This window comes from Papio anubis, chromosome 5 (assembly GCF_008728515.1).
Source record: "Papio anubis isolate 15944 chromosome 5, Panubis1.0, whole genome shotgun sequence".
Lineage (NCBI taxonomy): Eukaryota > Metazoa > Chordata > Mammalia > Primates > Cercopithecidae > Papio > Papio anubis.
In genome coordinates, this window is record NC_044980.1 from 44,373,171 (window position 1) to 44,389,283 (window position 16,113).

The following is a 16,113-nucleotide window of genomic DNA, read 5'->3' on the forward strand; positions in this document are numbered from 1 at the left end:
CGTGGTTTATCTTTTCATTACTTCAGTAATAAAATGCCAGCTTGCTCACTGTAATAGCTGGTGGCAGTGTAATTATATTCAAGGGAAATATCTAGGTTTCCGTTCTCCTATTGGGTGATTATAGTGTTGAAAACTTCTAAATAAAGCAGTAACTAAAAACTTCTTTGGCATATTGAAAATAATTCTGAGACTAAGTTGTTGTCACTCACCAAGAGAAATATTCTAGAACCATTTTAATCATTACTTTCAGAAATGCTCTTTGGCAAGGTGCATGACTCTGTCAGGATCAATAAAGCCCCTACATTACACATTGTTCCATTAATTTAAAATATTCTTATTTATCGCTCAGAAAGCTACTGATGTTTGGTCAAGAATATTAGTACGGTCCAAATACCCTATATTTAGCCCTAGCCAAAGAAATTCTTCATGTGAAAAAAAAAAAAAAATCCAATGAACAAATCATTGCCTATATTTACTTTTTCTCTCTCTTTTGATAAAAGTTTAGAGCAGCAATCATTTTAATTAGCACACTGAGGATAAGAATGCATCATAGCAGTTGTTATATCCAGTTTTAAGACTGGAGAGTGTGGTGACTTATCTAGATATACGGATAATATATGCTCAGCTATGCATATGGAGTAATATAAATTATGATTATAGATGAGGGGGGTACAGAGGGACATGTACAATAGCTGCCTGTCTCCACTTAATCAACTAACATTTTTCTAACACATATGAGAGAAGGTTTATTTTAACTATTGACATATGATAAGAAAATGAGCCATGATAACATATTCTATCAGCTTTTTACATTTTGAAATACGTAACTATTTTTTTTTTGTAGATGCAAAGTCGCATTTTAAAAAATATTATTCAAAAGACAAATGAGAAACAAAAGATATGATAATTAGCTTAAAGCAACCTCAAAATATCAAAGATTGTGTGTTTTTACTTTAAACATTTTATCTCTTTTTTTTTTTTTTTTAATAGAGGAGATAGTGTAGTTATCTTGAACACAATTCAATCTACTGGTTCAGGTTAGCTGGTTAAAGACATTGGAGATAAATAAAACAAATCACCTTCTCTTGATACTGCCGCCTCGAAGAATCCAGAGACTGGATTAAAGCAGTGGCATGGCCGACAAACATGGCATAGCAGGTGGCCCCGACGATCATGCTCAGCATGGTAATCCAGAGGTCAGACATGCTGACTGGGGCTTGGGCTCCATACCCAATGCACAGCATGTGACTCATAGCTTTGAAGAGTGCGTATGAATACTGCTTTCCCCAAGAATCATTCTGGAACATAACAGAAAAAGAAAATTGACTGAGCCATTAGGATGGCAGAATGAAAAGTGAGAATGATCTGTACACAGAAGCATGATAAAATACTGAATACTGGAATAATCCTTACAATGGAGCATTTACAAATGTACTTCTCATTAATTGTGAATTAAATGATGATGTTTTTCAAATATTTCCTACTATGATGAAGTAGAAACAGTCTGCTGTTACTTACATGCACTCTTTGTCAGTTTTAAGTTTGCTGTTTTTAAAACTAAAATTCCTTTTGGGACAATGGTATGCCATGTAATAATGCCAAGAATGAATGCTTTAAGGTTTCCAGGAAATGTGGTCAAATAGTATTAATAATATATTTGTAAGCTATGAAATGCAGCAGACAGTATGACACATATAGGCCAAAGTATAGACATTTTTATCAAAACCATGAAGTTCAGATTTTAAAAATCCATCCTGATATAGCTGTATAATCCTCAATACTATAGTTTTTCTAAATAAAAATTTAAACAAATATATATTGGAAATACAGATCTGATAGGTAAATGGAAAGACTTCCTTGAAGCCCTCACTCAAAGTGACATACATTGTAATTTGTGTCAGGATTGAAGACGGCTGAATCTTGTTGGTTTTTTATAAAATAATAAAATGAAATAGGCAAAAGAACATCTTGGCTTATGTCCTGGGGAAAAAAAAATAGGAAATGCTGACTTCTGAGATTACTTATTAGTTGTAACTTCTGACGTCATTTCAAAACAATTGCAAGCTCAATTTTTTAAAAATGCTGTTCAATGTATCTTATCTAACTTTTGTTAAAATTTAAATTATTTTTTGGATAAATTTTATTGAACTCCCTAATTCAAGTATTACACAATTTGTAAGAGCCAGAGCAAAATGAAAATGAGGGGGGTCTATTTCAAAGTGCAGGAAAAAAAATGTTGTTAAATATAATAAAACATAAAGATTTTTCCTTTAAAACTATTTTATTATTTATAAAACCTAATGTGATAACAGTGATAAATGAGTAACAATATAAACTTACAAATTTTAAAAATTATTTTAATGTCATAATTACATGTAATATAATAAATAATACTGTATTAATGTGATATTTTGATCATAAAATTTTTCTGGCTTTTCTGAAATTCATTTCTTAGATTATCAAAATTTATATAATTATCAACTTCATTTTCAGTGATTTCATTGACAATTACATCAGTTGCTCTTGGCTATTGCAAGATTACAAATAATTTTAAGTATTTTTAAATTTAAAAATGATCTTTCTATTAATTCAAATGTTATTAAACCTATTAGGGGTATTTTATAGGCTGTGAGATTAGGGTCAACTTCTGATAATTTATTTAAAAATATATATTTGAGTACATTTGGAGCTGATGATTTTCATAGAACAACTTTTCAATAAATATTTAACTCATCATGCCAATCAGTTTCATACCAATTTCACATAGAATTCAGTTTTTACATCTGAATTTATTTTTTTAATTAAATTTTTTACTTTTAGGTAATTATAGATTTACATGTAAGTTATAAGAAATAATATAGAGAGATTCTATGTACTCTTCTCCCAGTTTCCCCAGAGGTAACATGCTGCAAACTATAGTATAGTTTCATAGCCAGGAAATTGACATTGGTATAATGTACTCATCTCATTTATAGCTCACTAATTTAAGTGTACTAATTTGTGTGCCTATATGTGTGTGTATATTTATTTCTATGCAATTTTGTCACATGTGTAGGTTCATGTATTTATTACAACAGTAAAGACATAGAACAATTCCATCACAAGGGTCACATATACTGCCTTTTATTGAATTGAGTGTTAAATTTAAATGTATGTAACGATGTTTTAGTGTTTCTTCTGATATTTCCTGTAACTTGTCAAGGCTGTGCAAAAAACTGAAAGTAGTTTCAAGATTTGCATATAATTCAAAATGCCTGTTTATATATTGTATTGCTATATTTTTAGTTACAAAGAAAGCTTAATTAAAAAAATTATCTTCCTGGTTAATAATTGGTTTAATTTAAAACTTCACATAAAAATAGTGTTATTTTCCATCAAATGCGAGCCTTCAATTTAATTTGTATTTCTAAGTTTACGGACATCTGCTGTGCAATTTTGCAGCAGCTTTCAAAACTGGACATTGTAAACGCTGAAGAATTGTAATGACTTTCTAAAGTGCTTACTGCTGTGCCCATGTGTAACATTTATTTTGTAATAATTTATTTACAAGGTTTACTGCCTGAGTGCCATGGGTATTGTCTTGGAATTTAGGTGGGAGATTGAAAATTAAAATAGATACTGCAGGGATAGTCCCTTGGGACTGATGAGCGAGCTGTCTACTTACCACGGGTGTTCTCCCTGCCTGCATGGGTAGCCACTTTCATCTCCCACGACTGCCTTTGTTGCTGCTGCTTCTCCTGCTGCTACAGATAGTCACTCCTAATCTGGGCCTAGTCCTGGTTCGGCCACATCAGCGACACATAGCATCCAGACTGCTGAGTCATGCATATGCTGCCTTGCTGATAGGCCAATTGCATGTCTCCTGTGCCTACAGGCTTGAATCTGTGTGTGTGCTGCTGCCATCCTGCAGTTCTGCTGCTCATGTTCACACCCTATTGTCCCAGTGGACTTCACTTACAAAACATCAGTTCAAAGATAAAATTATTAAGAGTTTCAAGACGGCAGGAGCAGAACATTAAACCAAGCACAGGGTTCTTTTGACAGTGAGGGACCCTGTGCAACTTCAAGGTCACATATCAATGAAGCCAAACCTTCATTTGTCAAATTAACTCTTAACTTATCATAAACTTTTCAAACTATTTTGTTTTGAATACATATGGATAGTTTTGTTTGTTGTTAATGGGACTTTCCAACATCAAACTTGTAGATTTAAAAAATAGAACAGAAGATTTAAAAGCCTAGTCTTATAAACCTTGGAACTGCACATAGCTGCTAAAAAATAAATAAAATAACTAACCCCATTTAGCTGAAAGGATTAAGGTTCTTAAAGTGAAATTCGCTGTTAATTAATTATAATAAAAGTCCTGCTCATATTAAACTATAGTCTCTATAAATGTATTTGCATGCAAATAAAAAATAAAATTTAATTTTAACACAAGAAAATTACTCATATGTCATAATATTTTAATATATACAAAGTATAATAAACTCATGCAAAAACTCTTATTTTGGAGATTGAGCAAACTTATACTTTTTTATAAGTGAAAATGTATAATACTCAGAAATACATCTAAGATTTCCAAAATTCTAGATGGTCCATGAACAAGAAATCGTATATTTACATTTACTAAAATGTAAAATCTAATTTAAGATTTCCTTTCTCCACTTAAGGGCACAGAAGAGGTATATTGTTAAAGCATCTTGATGTATTTAGATAAAATGGAAATAATAAAAAGTTCAATGGGGTGTCAAGTGGAGACTACACTTTAATTATATTGGTATTGTTTATTTCTCTGTGTATGAATGGAAGCAGGGTATGGAGCTGGAAAAGAAAGTTTAATTCAGTTTTTCAAAATAATGCAGGTATGTCTATTTTCATTTATCTCACTAGAGACACAAAACACATACCTGCATATACATGCTCTTAAGTGACTTGAAATATATATTGGTAACGCTTTTTGAGATGGAGTTTCGCTCTTGTTGCCCAGGCTGGAGTGCAATGACGCGATCTCTGCTCACTGCAACCTCCGCCTCCCGGTTCAAATGATTCTTTTGCCTCAGCCTCCCGAGTAGCTGAGATTAGTGCCACCATGCCCAGGTAATTTTTGTATTTCTAGTAGAGACGGCATTTCACCATGTTGTTCATACTGGTCTTGAACTCCTCGAACTCAAATTCCATCACCTCAGACGATCCACCTGGCTTGGCCTCCTAAAGTGCTGGGATTACAGGCACGAGCCACTGTGCCCAGCCTAAAAATGCTTTCTTATTTTTCAAAATCATGAGCAACTTTTCTATTTCCCATTTTTCCCATGTTTCCATTCCTCTCTCTCCACCTATATTTCCCGAAAATCAGGTATGGATTCTGTACCTTTCTCCATGCTCATATGATCACACACACACATGCACATACACACATCCACGATTCTGGCTTTTTTTCCCACAAAAATGAATCTTATTATATATGCTCTTATTGTTGTTATCACATATAAAATGCCTCCAAATAATCTGTTGTTCATATAACTATGCAATAGTTTGTTGATCATATCATAGTTAATTCAATTTACCCATTGTTCTCCAGCTTTTGCCACTACAAACTATTCTTTAATAAAAAAACTTTATCCATGTATCTTTTCTTTCTATCAATAAGACTCCCAAGAGTGTGATTATTGGTTCAAAGAGTAAGATCTTCAGTTTGATTTTAAAATATATTGCCAGATTGATTCAAAAGACAGTACCTTTTCCAAAACAATGTGTAAAAATATACTGTATCACCTTATACAGCGAGAAATAATAACCCATTGTTACTTTTATTAGCATTTCCCTAGCAAAGGAATTTGAGAAGGCATTCATGTATTTATTTACCAAATGGACTTGCTCATCTCTAATGAATTTTTTTCCTTATTAATTTGCAATGCCTCCTTGAAGACTGGATATCACCCTTTTAACTGATATGTGCTATAAATATTTATTCCTAATTTATCATTTGCCCATTGACCTTCCAATCATATAATTTTTCATATAAATATTTCAATTAGTTTATGTAGGAAAATTAAATCTGTAATTTCCTTGGCAGCTGCTGGATTTCTCATGATGATTCAAGAGGTATCTCTAAATAAGATTATTCCTATGTCCTGAATGCTTTTTCAGATTATTTTATTTTTTATATTTACTTATACTTACAGGTGTTACCTAGAGAAAGGTTTCTTTTTGTATATAGAAAAGTTCACATTTCCTTTATTCTAAATAAATGGATTGTCTTTTTTGCCAGTATATAACTTTTAGTAAATCACCAGGTCTCCATATAGAGAAAAATATCTCTTTTATTATATATTGTCTCTATAAAAATGGTATTTGTTTCTGGGCTCAATATTTTGTTCCACTGCTCTGCGTAGTCACTTTTATACTGAGTTTTAATTAGATAAAGTTTAATTAAACAAGGTCCTTGTTTAAAAAACAAGGACGCATCTCAATTTCAACAGGGGTTTAAACTGAACTACTATGTGAGGGAATTTGAGTAAGAAAATGGGTCATGCAGGTAAAAATCCAAAACATGATGTTTGATGTGGAATAGGAGTATTTGGAGGCTGAGAAAAGTTACCAAACCCCATAGTATGTGTGTATACATATATAAAATTTTAGCCAGTCTAAATTGTAGAGAAGAAATAGGAGAGAATAGGGAACATACCAGGAAACACAGTGATGACCAGAGTCTGAGTCCTTAAAACACTTTCCGTATAAAACGGGAAGCCAGTGAAAAATTTTGAGCAGAGAATGATATGATCTAAACTCTATTTTAGGAAGATTGATCAGGCAGAGTTGTAGAGTGCTGATTCTTAACTAAAGATGACTTTACCACTTAGGAGACATACGGCAACATACAAAATCTGCAGACATTTTAGTTTTCACAACTGGCAGATATCTAAAGGGGAGAGTCCAGTGATGCTGTTAAAATTCTGCAGTTCAGAGGAGACTCCCTCACCTGCCTCACAACAAAAAATTGGATGGTCCAAAATATCAGCTGTGGTGAGGCTGAAAAATCCTTAGGTAGAGGAAGGATGTAATAAGGACCAAATGCAGGTCAGTATAAATGTTATTACCAGTTTAAGAGAAGTGAAATGAGAACTTAAATAATATAAAAGTATAAAGCAACAACAATAACAATTTTGAGAAGATAATATCTACAGAATGTAGAATACTAGGGATTCATGGAAAATTCAGAAAGATTAATGAAATACAGGCTTTCTCTCTCTCTCTCTCTCTCTCTCTCTCTCTCCCCTCTTCCTTTTTCTTTCTTTCTCTTTCTTTCTTTCTGTTCTTTCTTTCTTTCTTTCTTTCTTTCTTTCTTTCTTTCTTTCTTTCTTTCTTTCTTTCTTTCTTTCTTTCTTTCTTTCTCTTTCTTTCTTTCTTTTTCTTTCTTTCTTTTTCTTTTTTGCTTTTCTTTCTTTTCTTTTCTCTCTCCTTCCTTCCTTCTTTCGTCTCCTTCCTTCCTTCCTTTCCCTTCCTTCCTCTCCTTCTTTTCCCTTCCTTCCTCTCCTCTCCTTCCTTCCTTCCTTCCTTCCTTCCTTCCTTCCTTCCTTCCTTCCTCTCCTTCTCTCTCTTTTCTTTCTTTCTTTCTTTCTTTCTTTCTTTCTTTCTTTCATCTCACTCTTTTATGCAAGCTGCAGTGTAGTGGCATAACCATAGCTCACCGTAACCTCAAATCCCTGGGCTCCAGCAATCCCATATCAGCCTTCTGACTAGCTGGGAATATAAGCATAAGCCACGGCACCTGGTCCTTAGGCTATTCTTCATGAGAGCAAATGATCAGGCATAAGGATCTTCTCTGTTACTCTACAAGGCCAATATTTCTTTCCTGAGATGCTGAATTTTGTCTACACACATTGCTTGTGTTTGCAAGCGCCAAGTGAACCATAACAAAGGAAAGTGAGCATTTAAGTAGCAGATTCTGAGGCTGGTGTTAAAAGAATTCCAAGTAGAGGAATGATATCCTAACCCCTCCCCCACCATACCTACATACCATTAAAATCCCAGGAACAAAGGGCTTGTATTAGTCCATTCTCATGCTGCTAATAAAGATATACCTGAGACTGCGTAATTTATAAAGGAAAGTGGTTTAATTGACTCAGTTCAGCATGGCTGGGGATGCCTCAGGAGACAACCATGGCAGAAGGGGAAGCAAACACATCCTTCTTCACAGGGAGGCAGGAAAGAGAAATGCCAAGCAAAAGGGAAAAAGGTCCCTTGTGAAACCATCAGATCTAGTGAGAACTCACTCACTATCATGAGAACAGCAACATGGGAATAACTCACTCACCATGATTCAACCCACAGGCTTCCTCCCACGACATGTGGGGATTATGAGAACTACAATTCAAGATGAGATTTGGGTGGAGACACAGCCAAACCATATCAAGGCTCAAGGAGAAAAAATAGATTGACTGTGATAAAACACACACAAAATGTTGTCCTTATAAGCAGTATGATGATAAATCAGGTACATAGTTCTAAACTGTTCAAAGCACCAATTATTATGTTAAACTAGTTTAATCATGAGTACTATTCTTACCATCATTTGACAAATAATGACACTGAAGCAGAGAACCTAACTGACTTGCCCAGGATTAAAAGTTTGTAAGTGGAAGGTTCAGTGTTTTCAATCCATGCAGTCTCCTTCTAGGGACCACAGTATTACTACATTATATTGCTCTCATTTTTATAAGCCTACAAAAATCATAGGTTCCCACCTCCCCCAACCCCCACTTTGGGCATCCTGTTTGCCTTATTTTAATCTACTACTATTGAATAATGGCTTGAATGGGAGATTTAGGCTATCATCTGAGAAAGTTTTGTGAAAATCTAGGAATGTTTGTAATCCCATTCTGCTTTTTTTCTTGTGTTACATGGCTATTCCTTTTTCATCTTGCAAAGATGACTCTATTATATTTTAGTCTACATCAATAATATGGTATTATACACGAATGGGAGACTGTATACTCAAAGTGCCTTACCATACAGTCCAAATATACCCAATTTCATATAATCTGAATCCTATAGACCATAAGCAAATAAGATATAAGTGAACTGTTTCAATTGAGATTTATCTTGTTTTCATTTTAGGTAACAATGTACCAACAAATTATTCCTTTTAGATTATATTTTTGTTATTCAAAGTGTTCATTTAGTTAATCATTTCACTGAGGCATCACTGAAAATAATTATTTTTTTGACGAAAAGACATTGAGTCAAATAATGGGAACATAGTAAGTACCTTTGCTTATTCCACGTGAGAACTTTCTCTTAGTAATAATGCATTTTGAGCTTTCTCTAGGCTTGAATGAAAATACTTTCTAGTCATCCTGTCCATATTATTACTAAATTTGGGAAGTCAGGGTGAAAGGCTATTTACAAAAAAAAAAAAAAAAAAAAAAAGAAAAGAAAAAAGAAAGAAAAAGGAATGTTTATTCTCCAGTGTCCTAGGCCTCCTGACATAATATATTCAATTCAAATTAGCCACTCAGTAGCCTGCTATGGGAACAAAAGCTCTCCAGTCCATTAGCTTTCACATGAGCTGAAATTTATTTAATTTAGCGGGCCAAAACTTTCCATTATTGAATATCAGAATTAATTTTTCTTTATTATTTGCAAGCAAATACAAGTATAAATGTGTTAAGTAGGTAAAATCTTAGGAAAATCTGAAATATGGCACTCAGAGACTCTGAAGTGCACAAACCAACTGCTAAAATATTGAAGAATCAATTGGATAATAAAGAGGTGAAATTAGAAAGCTGCCTGTAGAGTATAAATTCTGCAGAGCTAGCTACAAAATTTTGATCAGTGTGTCTATATTTTTCCTGCAGTCATTGCATAAAGATATCATTTTCATCAATTTTGGAAATGCCAATCAAATAGAAAGTCGCATTTAAAAGTTCTTAAGGAAAATAATATAGTGTATCATAATTCATTTGCAGTCATAAGAAGTATAATAGGTCATCAGTTTCAAAAAAAGTGTGTTTACTTGAATACCCCATAATTTTATTATCTGTATACAGTTGGTCTTTGAACAATGGAGGTGTTAAGGATGCCAACCCTGGGCATGGAATGACTTTTGACTTAATTAATCAATTAATTAAGTATTTAGAGATAGGGTCTTCCTCTCTTCCCTAGGCTGGAGTACATTGTCACTGCAGCTGGAACTTCTAGGCTCAAGTGACCCTCCTGCTTCAACCTCCCGAGTAGCTAGGACCATACACGTGCACCACCATGACCAGCTTATGTTTAAAATTTTTATAGAGATAAGGTCTTGCTATGCTGCTGAAGCTGGTTTCAAACTCCTGGCTTGAAGCAATCTTCGTGGCTCTGCCTGCCAAAGTGCTGGAATTATATGCGTGGGCCACCTTGCCCAGCTTATTTTTCTTATATTTAGTGCTATGATCTGCATAAAAACACGTGTACCTCTGATAACAACCCTTTGCCTTATAAGAGGGTTCAGTTAACAATAAAATATAGAATTATTGCATAACTAAATTGTTGTTGCCATGAAGAGTGATGTCTGATTATTTTGAGAGCTCATTCTCAACTTGTTCTGCGGTCAACTAATCTCTCAAGTTCAAAGTGTACTATTTTTTGCTTCAAGAATGATGATAAAATACAAAATTTGCATTAAGTAGACTTATAAATTAAAATTTAGTGAGGCTTGATATCACAGATTTTTTCTCATATTTTCTTTGGTATTGGTACATTATTTTAAAATAAAAATTAAACAAATCAATGCTTTATTTTAAATTTGACTTGTTCATTCATCCAATTTTTTATACTAAGAGTTCATTAGTACTATTTATAAAACAGGCCCCAAATTTGACATTACTTAAATATTTTAAGTGTGATGTTTCAATTACAATTAGCTTTTCAAGCAAATCAAGTACTTCCATGGGGTACCTCTTTGTTAATATAAATAAATATAAGCAAATATATTTTACATATGTTTATATATCAGTATTAATAAATATATTTTATGTGTATGCATGCATATATGCATTAATATAAAGTCACCATAGAAGAAATGAGCATACACTGAGGACTTATTTATTGCAAGGTACATCATTTCATTGCTCTTAACATTCTTGAAATCTAACTAGATATTGTTACTATGGATCAGAAATGCAAATGTTGGAAAAATTAAATAACTTGCTTTAGTTGACACACTTGTTGGTGCCACATCTGGAATTCAATAACAGATTTGTCTGAACCACACTATAAACTCTCTTCATTCGAAAGACTATGGCCATTTATGTCATAACCATTTATAAAGTAAAATTCATGATAATTATAACATAGGATATTCAGGCATTTTAAGAACATAACCATAACAGAGAAATTCTTAAACTATGTTTCTTCTCAACCACCAAAAGAGAGTCTCTATTATGTCTTAAGGACATTTAGAGAAAAATTATCTAAGGTTTTTCGGAAAAAACACTGAGGTAAAATTTCCTGGAGAGTGTAAGGTCAGTGAAGATAGTTTGATCTTAAAATTGTACTTCAGTTTTATATTTTCCTATTAGTCAAAAACTTTTAATGAATTCTTCTTTCCACCAAATCCCAAAGCCTGGGGTTGCTTGATGCAATCTGTACAGTTATCTGATAGGAACAATCCTCTGGAAGAAAATCCTAGCCCGAGGCTCGGCGCTCCAGAGTACGAAAGGTGCAGATGGCACAGGGTGACAGGTTCAATCTGAAACACTAATCGATAGTGTGTGCTTTCACTCAACACCTGGACAAAGTAAAATAAGTACAATCATGCACCACATAATGATGTTTCAGTTAATGATGGACTGCACATTCAGCAGTGGTCCTATAAGAAGATGATAACGGAGTCGAAAAATTCCTATCTCCTAGTGACCCTGTAGCTATCATAATGTCGTAGCATAATGCGTCACTCATCTGCTTGTGGCAATGTGGTGTAAACAAACCTACTTCACTACCAGTCATATAAAAGTATAGCATATACAATTATGTATGGTATATAATACCTGAAAATGATAATAAACAACTATTACTAGTTTACATATTTAATATAGTACTTTTTATTGTTATTGTATTCTTTCATTCAACTTATACAAAAATAAATCACTTACAAAACAACCTCAGGCATGTTCTTCAGGAGGTATACCAGAAGAGGCTTTTTATTTTTATTTTTTTTTAGACAGAGTCTCACTCTTGTTGCACAGGCTGGAGTGCAGTGGCGTGATCTTGGTTCACTGCAACCTCCATCTCCCTGGCTCAAGTGATTCTCCTGCCTCAGCCTCCCAAGTAGGTGGGATTACAGGCACCCACCAGCATGCCTGGCTAATTTTTTGTATTTTTAGTAGAGATGGTGTTTCACCATGTTGGCCAGGCTAGTCTTGAACTCCTGACCTCAGGTGATCCACCCACCTCAGCCTCCTAAAGTGCTAAGATTACAAGCATAAGCCACCATGCCCAGCCCAGAAGAGGCATTTTTTATCACAGGAGTTGACAACATTTTGCATGCTACCTCTCCTGAAGACATTCCAGTGGGACAAGGTGTAGTGGTAGAAGACAGTGATACTGATGATCCTGACTCTGTGTAAGCCTAGGCTTACGTGTGTGCTTGTGTCTTAGTTTTTAACCAAAAATTTTAAAAGTAAAGAAAAAATCAAATAGAAAAAAATCATATAGAATATAAGCATAAAGAAAGAAAATATTTTTATACAGTTGGACAATGTGCTTGTGTCTTAAGCTAAGTGTTACTACAAAATAAGTCAAAAAGTTACAAAAACAAAAACATTATAAAGTAAAAAAAGTTAGAATAAACTAAGGTTAATTTATTATTAAAGAAAATCTTAAAAATAAATTTAGTGTAGCCTAAGTATACAGTGTTTATAAAGTCTACAGTAGTGTACAGTAATGTCCTAGGCCTTCACATTGACTTACTACTCCCTGACTCACCCAGAGCAGTTTTCAGTCATGCAAGCTCTGTTCATGATGTACCATCTTTTATCTTTCACACAGTTATACCACATTTTATTTTTTATACTGTATTTTTACTATACCTTTTGTATGTTTAGATACACCAATACTTATTGTGTTACCAACGCCTACAGTATTTAGTACAGTCAACACACTGTAGAGGTTTGCTGCCTAGGAGAAATAGGTTTTACTATATAGCCTAGGTGTGTAGTAGGCTATATCGTCTAGGTTTGTGTAAGTACCATCTATGATGTTTTCACGGTGATAATACTGCCTAAGGATATACTTCTCAGAGTGTTTCTTCATCTTTCTAAGGACAGTAACGACATTACATTTGCTAAGTACTATTATTTAATGTGCATGTTTAAATTAATTTTATGAACTTTCACCAAGCAGCTTTACAATGATGATACTCAATTTAGTAGATCATCTGTTTTATGGCATTCTTGAATTGTTTAATGCTACTATTTTGAGGTTTGAGCACACTGGAGTGTTAAAAACTACTAAAAAAGTGAAATTAAAGTGAAAACAAAAAAACAATGTATATATTTTTGTGCTGGGCTCAAGTTTCTGCTCTTTATAAACAAAGTAGCTGCCTAATGCATTAAAGAAGCAGAAGAGTTAAGAATGTCTTTCATCATATGTGTAGTCTTTGGGTGTTTTATTGTCAGTTATCAGATCATAAAATGTATTAAATATGCATTTTTGGTTTATGGAATTCTCTTACCATACATGAGAGTAAGGCATTAGATTTTATTTGCAGATAATTTGCATATATTTCAATTTATATGATAGATGGTACAATGTGGTAAGAATTTGGGCTTTTTATGAATATTAAACAAGGGACTATATAAAAGGCTGCTATATTAACAAGCTCTACATAAAAGAGCTAATCAGTAATAAGCTCTCTGTTTTCCAACTGAAATAATTTTGTAAATGAGGTGATACATTTCTTACCGGTGTTGTGTTTTAATGTAAAAATATGTTCATAGCACGTTTTGCTATGAGTAACAATTCTAACCTCTTTGCAAATACATAAATCATGAAAAATTTACTAAAGTCTAATGCTTAGAGATGGGCATAACTAAATTATAGACAAACTTAAACTATAGAGAAAGGAAATGTTTATGCTGATAGGAAGCTTACACAGTAATTGGTTATTCATATTGAGGTTAAAAAGAGCTTTCTCATTATCTCAAAAATCATGCTCTCAACTTACAGATTCTAAAATTCCATCTTAGTAATAGTACAATTTACCCTTAACACTTAACATATCCATTCAATTTTGATGACATGGTGCAAACCTCTCTGTTTTTTTTTTTTTTTTTCCTACCTGGATTTACTACTGGGTTGGGATTCACACTACCAGATATAAGAAAGGATGGTAAAATAAAATAAAATAAAATAAAATAAAATAAAATAGTGGCACACTAAATATTTTTTATGGTAGACTGACTTTTATCCATGAATTCATAGAAAGTTAGAATTGTAAGGGATCTGTACAACAATTTATCCTTTTTATAAGCACAATGAATTTCAGAATCTCCATGATTATAAGATCAAAATACATAAATAAACAAATAATTAAGTATATTCAGATTACCCAACTGTATTCAAATCTAGTATGTAACGAACAATACATCTTAAGGTCATGGAAAACATTAAGCTACTTGCCCAAGGTCTGATCTGGTTTGTCTAAGAATTAAAAAAAAACAAAACAAAAACAAAACAATAAAAAATACAAACTCATGTCTGATGTGCTTGCAAGTATTATTTTCATTATATTTGCATAATCATAATACCATAACACAACTAACAATAGCAGAAACATAAGTATAGTTTACATAGATCTCTTACAAGAAACTTATTAGACGTAGTGATTATCACAAAAGCCTTGTGGTAGCAAGAACAGTCTTTATTATCTTCGTTTTACTGATGTGGATAAAGTTCAGAGTTTCATTAAGTAGCCTATTGGGTCATGATAGGTAGCAGTATCTCTCTACTGGATCTCTAGGCTGCTGACTGCAGATATAGTGCTTGCAAATCTAATTATTATTGTAATATATTTGGTAAAATGATGAAGATACTATGATCTGTATTGCCCAATATTTCCATAGAGTTATCTATTTCAGGCAAAAGTACTCTTATGAGATCTGTAGCTAATCAAATTATATAGAGAATCATTCTCCCATGCCAAAGTTATTTTAATGACACATTTAGAACATGAATGACATCAGTTAAAACTACTGCCTTACTGTATTAAAAAAGTATTTTTTTCTTTTTCTTGAGACGGAGTCTCGCTCTGTCGCCCAGGCTGGAGTGCAGTGGCCGGATCTCGGCTCAGTGCAAGCTCCGCCTCCCGGGTTTACGCCATTCTCCTGCCTCAGCCTCCGGAGTAGGTGGGACTACAGGCGCCCGCCACCTTGCCCAGGTAGTTTTTTTGTATTTTTTAGTAGAGACGGGGTTTCACCGTGTTAGCCAGGATGGTCTCGATCTCCTGACCTCGTGATCCGCCCGCCTCGGCCTCCCAAAGTGCTGGGATTACAGGCTTGAACCACTGCGCCCGGCCTAAAAAAGTATTTTTAAAAGTCATATTCTTATTTACAGCTAAGTTATAATTACATAACTCAGCAACAATGTATGTTTCTCAACTCTAAAGGCATGACATTAAACTGCAAACAAATAAATAAAGCTTCAATTATGAGTAATGCTAGACCTTTGTTTATTGACTATGAAATATAACAAGATAAGCCTAGGAAATCCCCTGCTGTGTAAGGCTGTGTAAAAAGGCAGAAAGTATTAAGCACTTAAAGCTATTTTTAGAAGCCTAATTCCCAACTTAAACTCTTATCTTATGTTGTGTATTCAGTGTGTTCTTAGTATGAAAGGCTTCTGTGTCAGTTACCCATCTGAGAGAACATTTAGCATTGACATCTAAATCCACATAAGCTGTATACAAGTGTAAGTTTTATAATGTGTAGACTCCTTGATCTCACAGAGAACTTCACAGAGAATTCAACTACCAAACAGTATTTAAGAGAGGCAAAACACAACTTCTTAGATCAACATAATCAAGTTAAATACCCTTTTACTAGCACTCATAATGGTTAAATCCCTAGAGAATCACT

At 33.6% G+C, this 16,113-nt stretch overlaps 1 protein-coding gene across 1 annotated transcript in view; it reads right to left on the reverse strand.

Annotated features, from left to right (window-relative positions):
- The window catches only part of HCN1 (hyperpolarization activated cyclic nucleotide gated potassium channel 1), a 423,498-nt gene that overhangs the window by 123,145 nt on the left and 284,240 nt on the right, over window positions 1-16,113 (reverse strand). Inside the window, exon 4 of the mRNA XM_003899650.5 lies at window positions 1,080-1,298. Within this exon, the coding sequence (XP_003899699.3) occupies window positions 1,080-1,298 (219 nt within the window). The remainder of the gene's footprint in view (window positions 1-1,079; window positions 1,299-16,113) is intronic.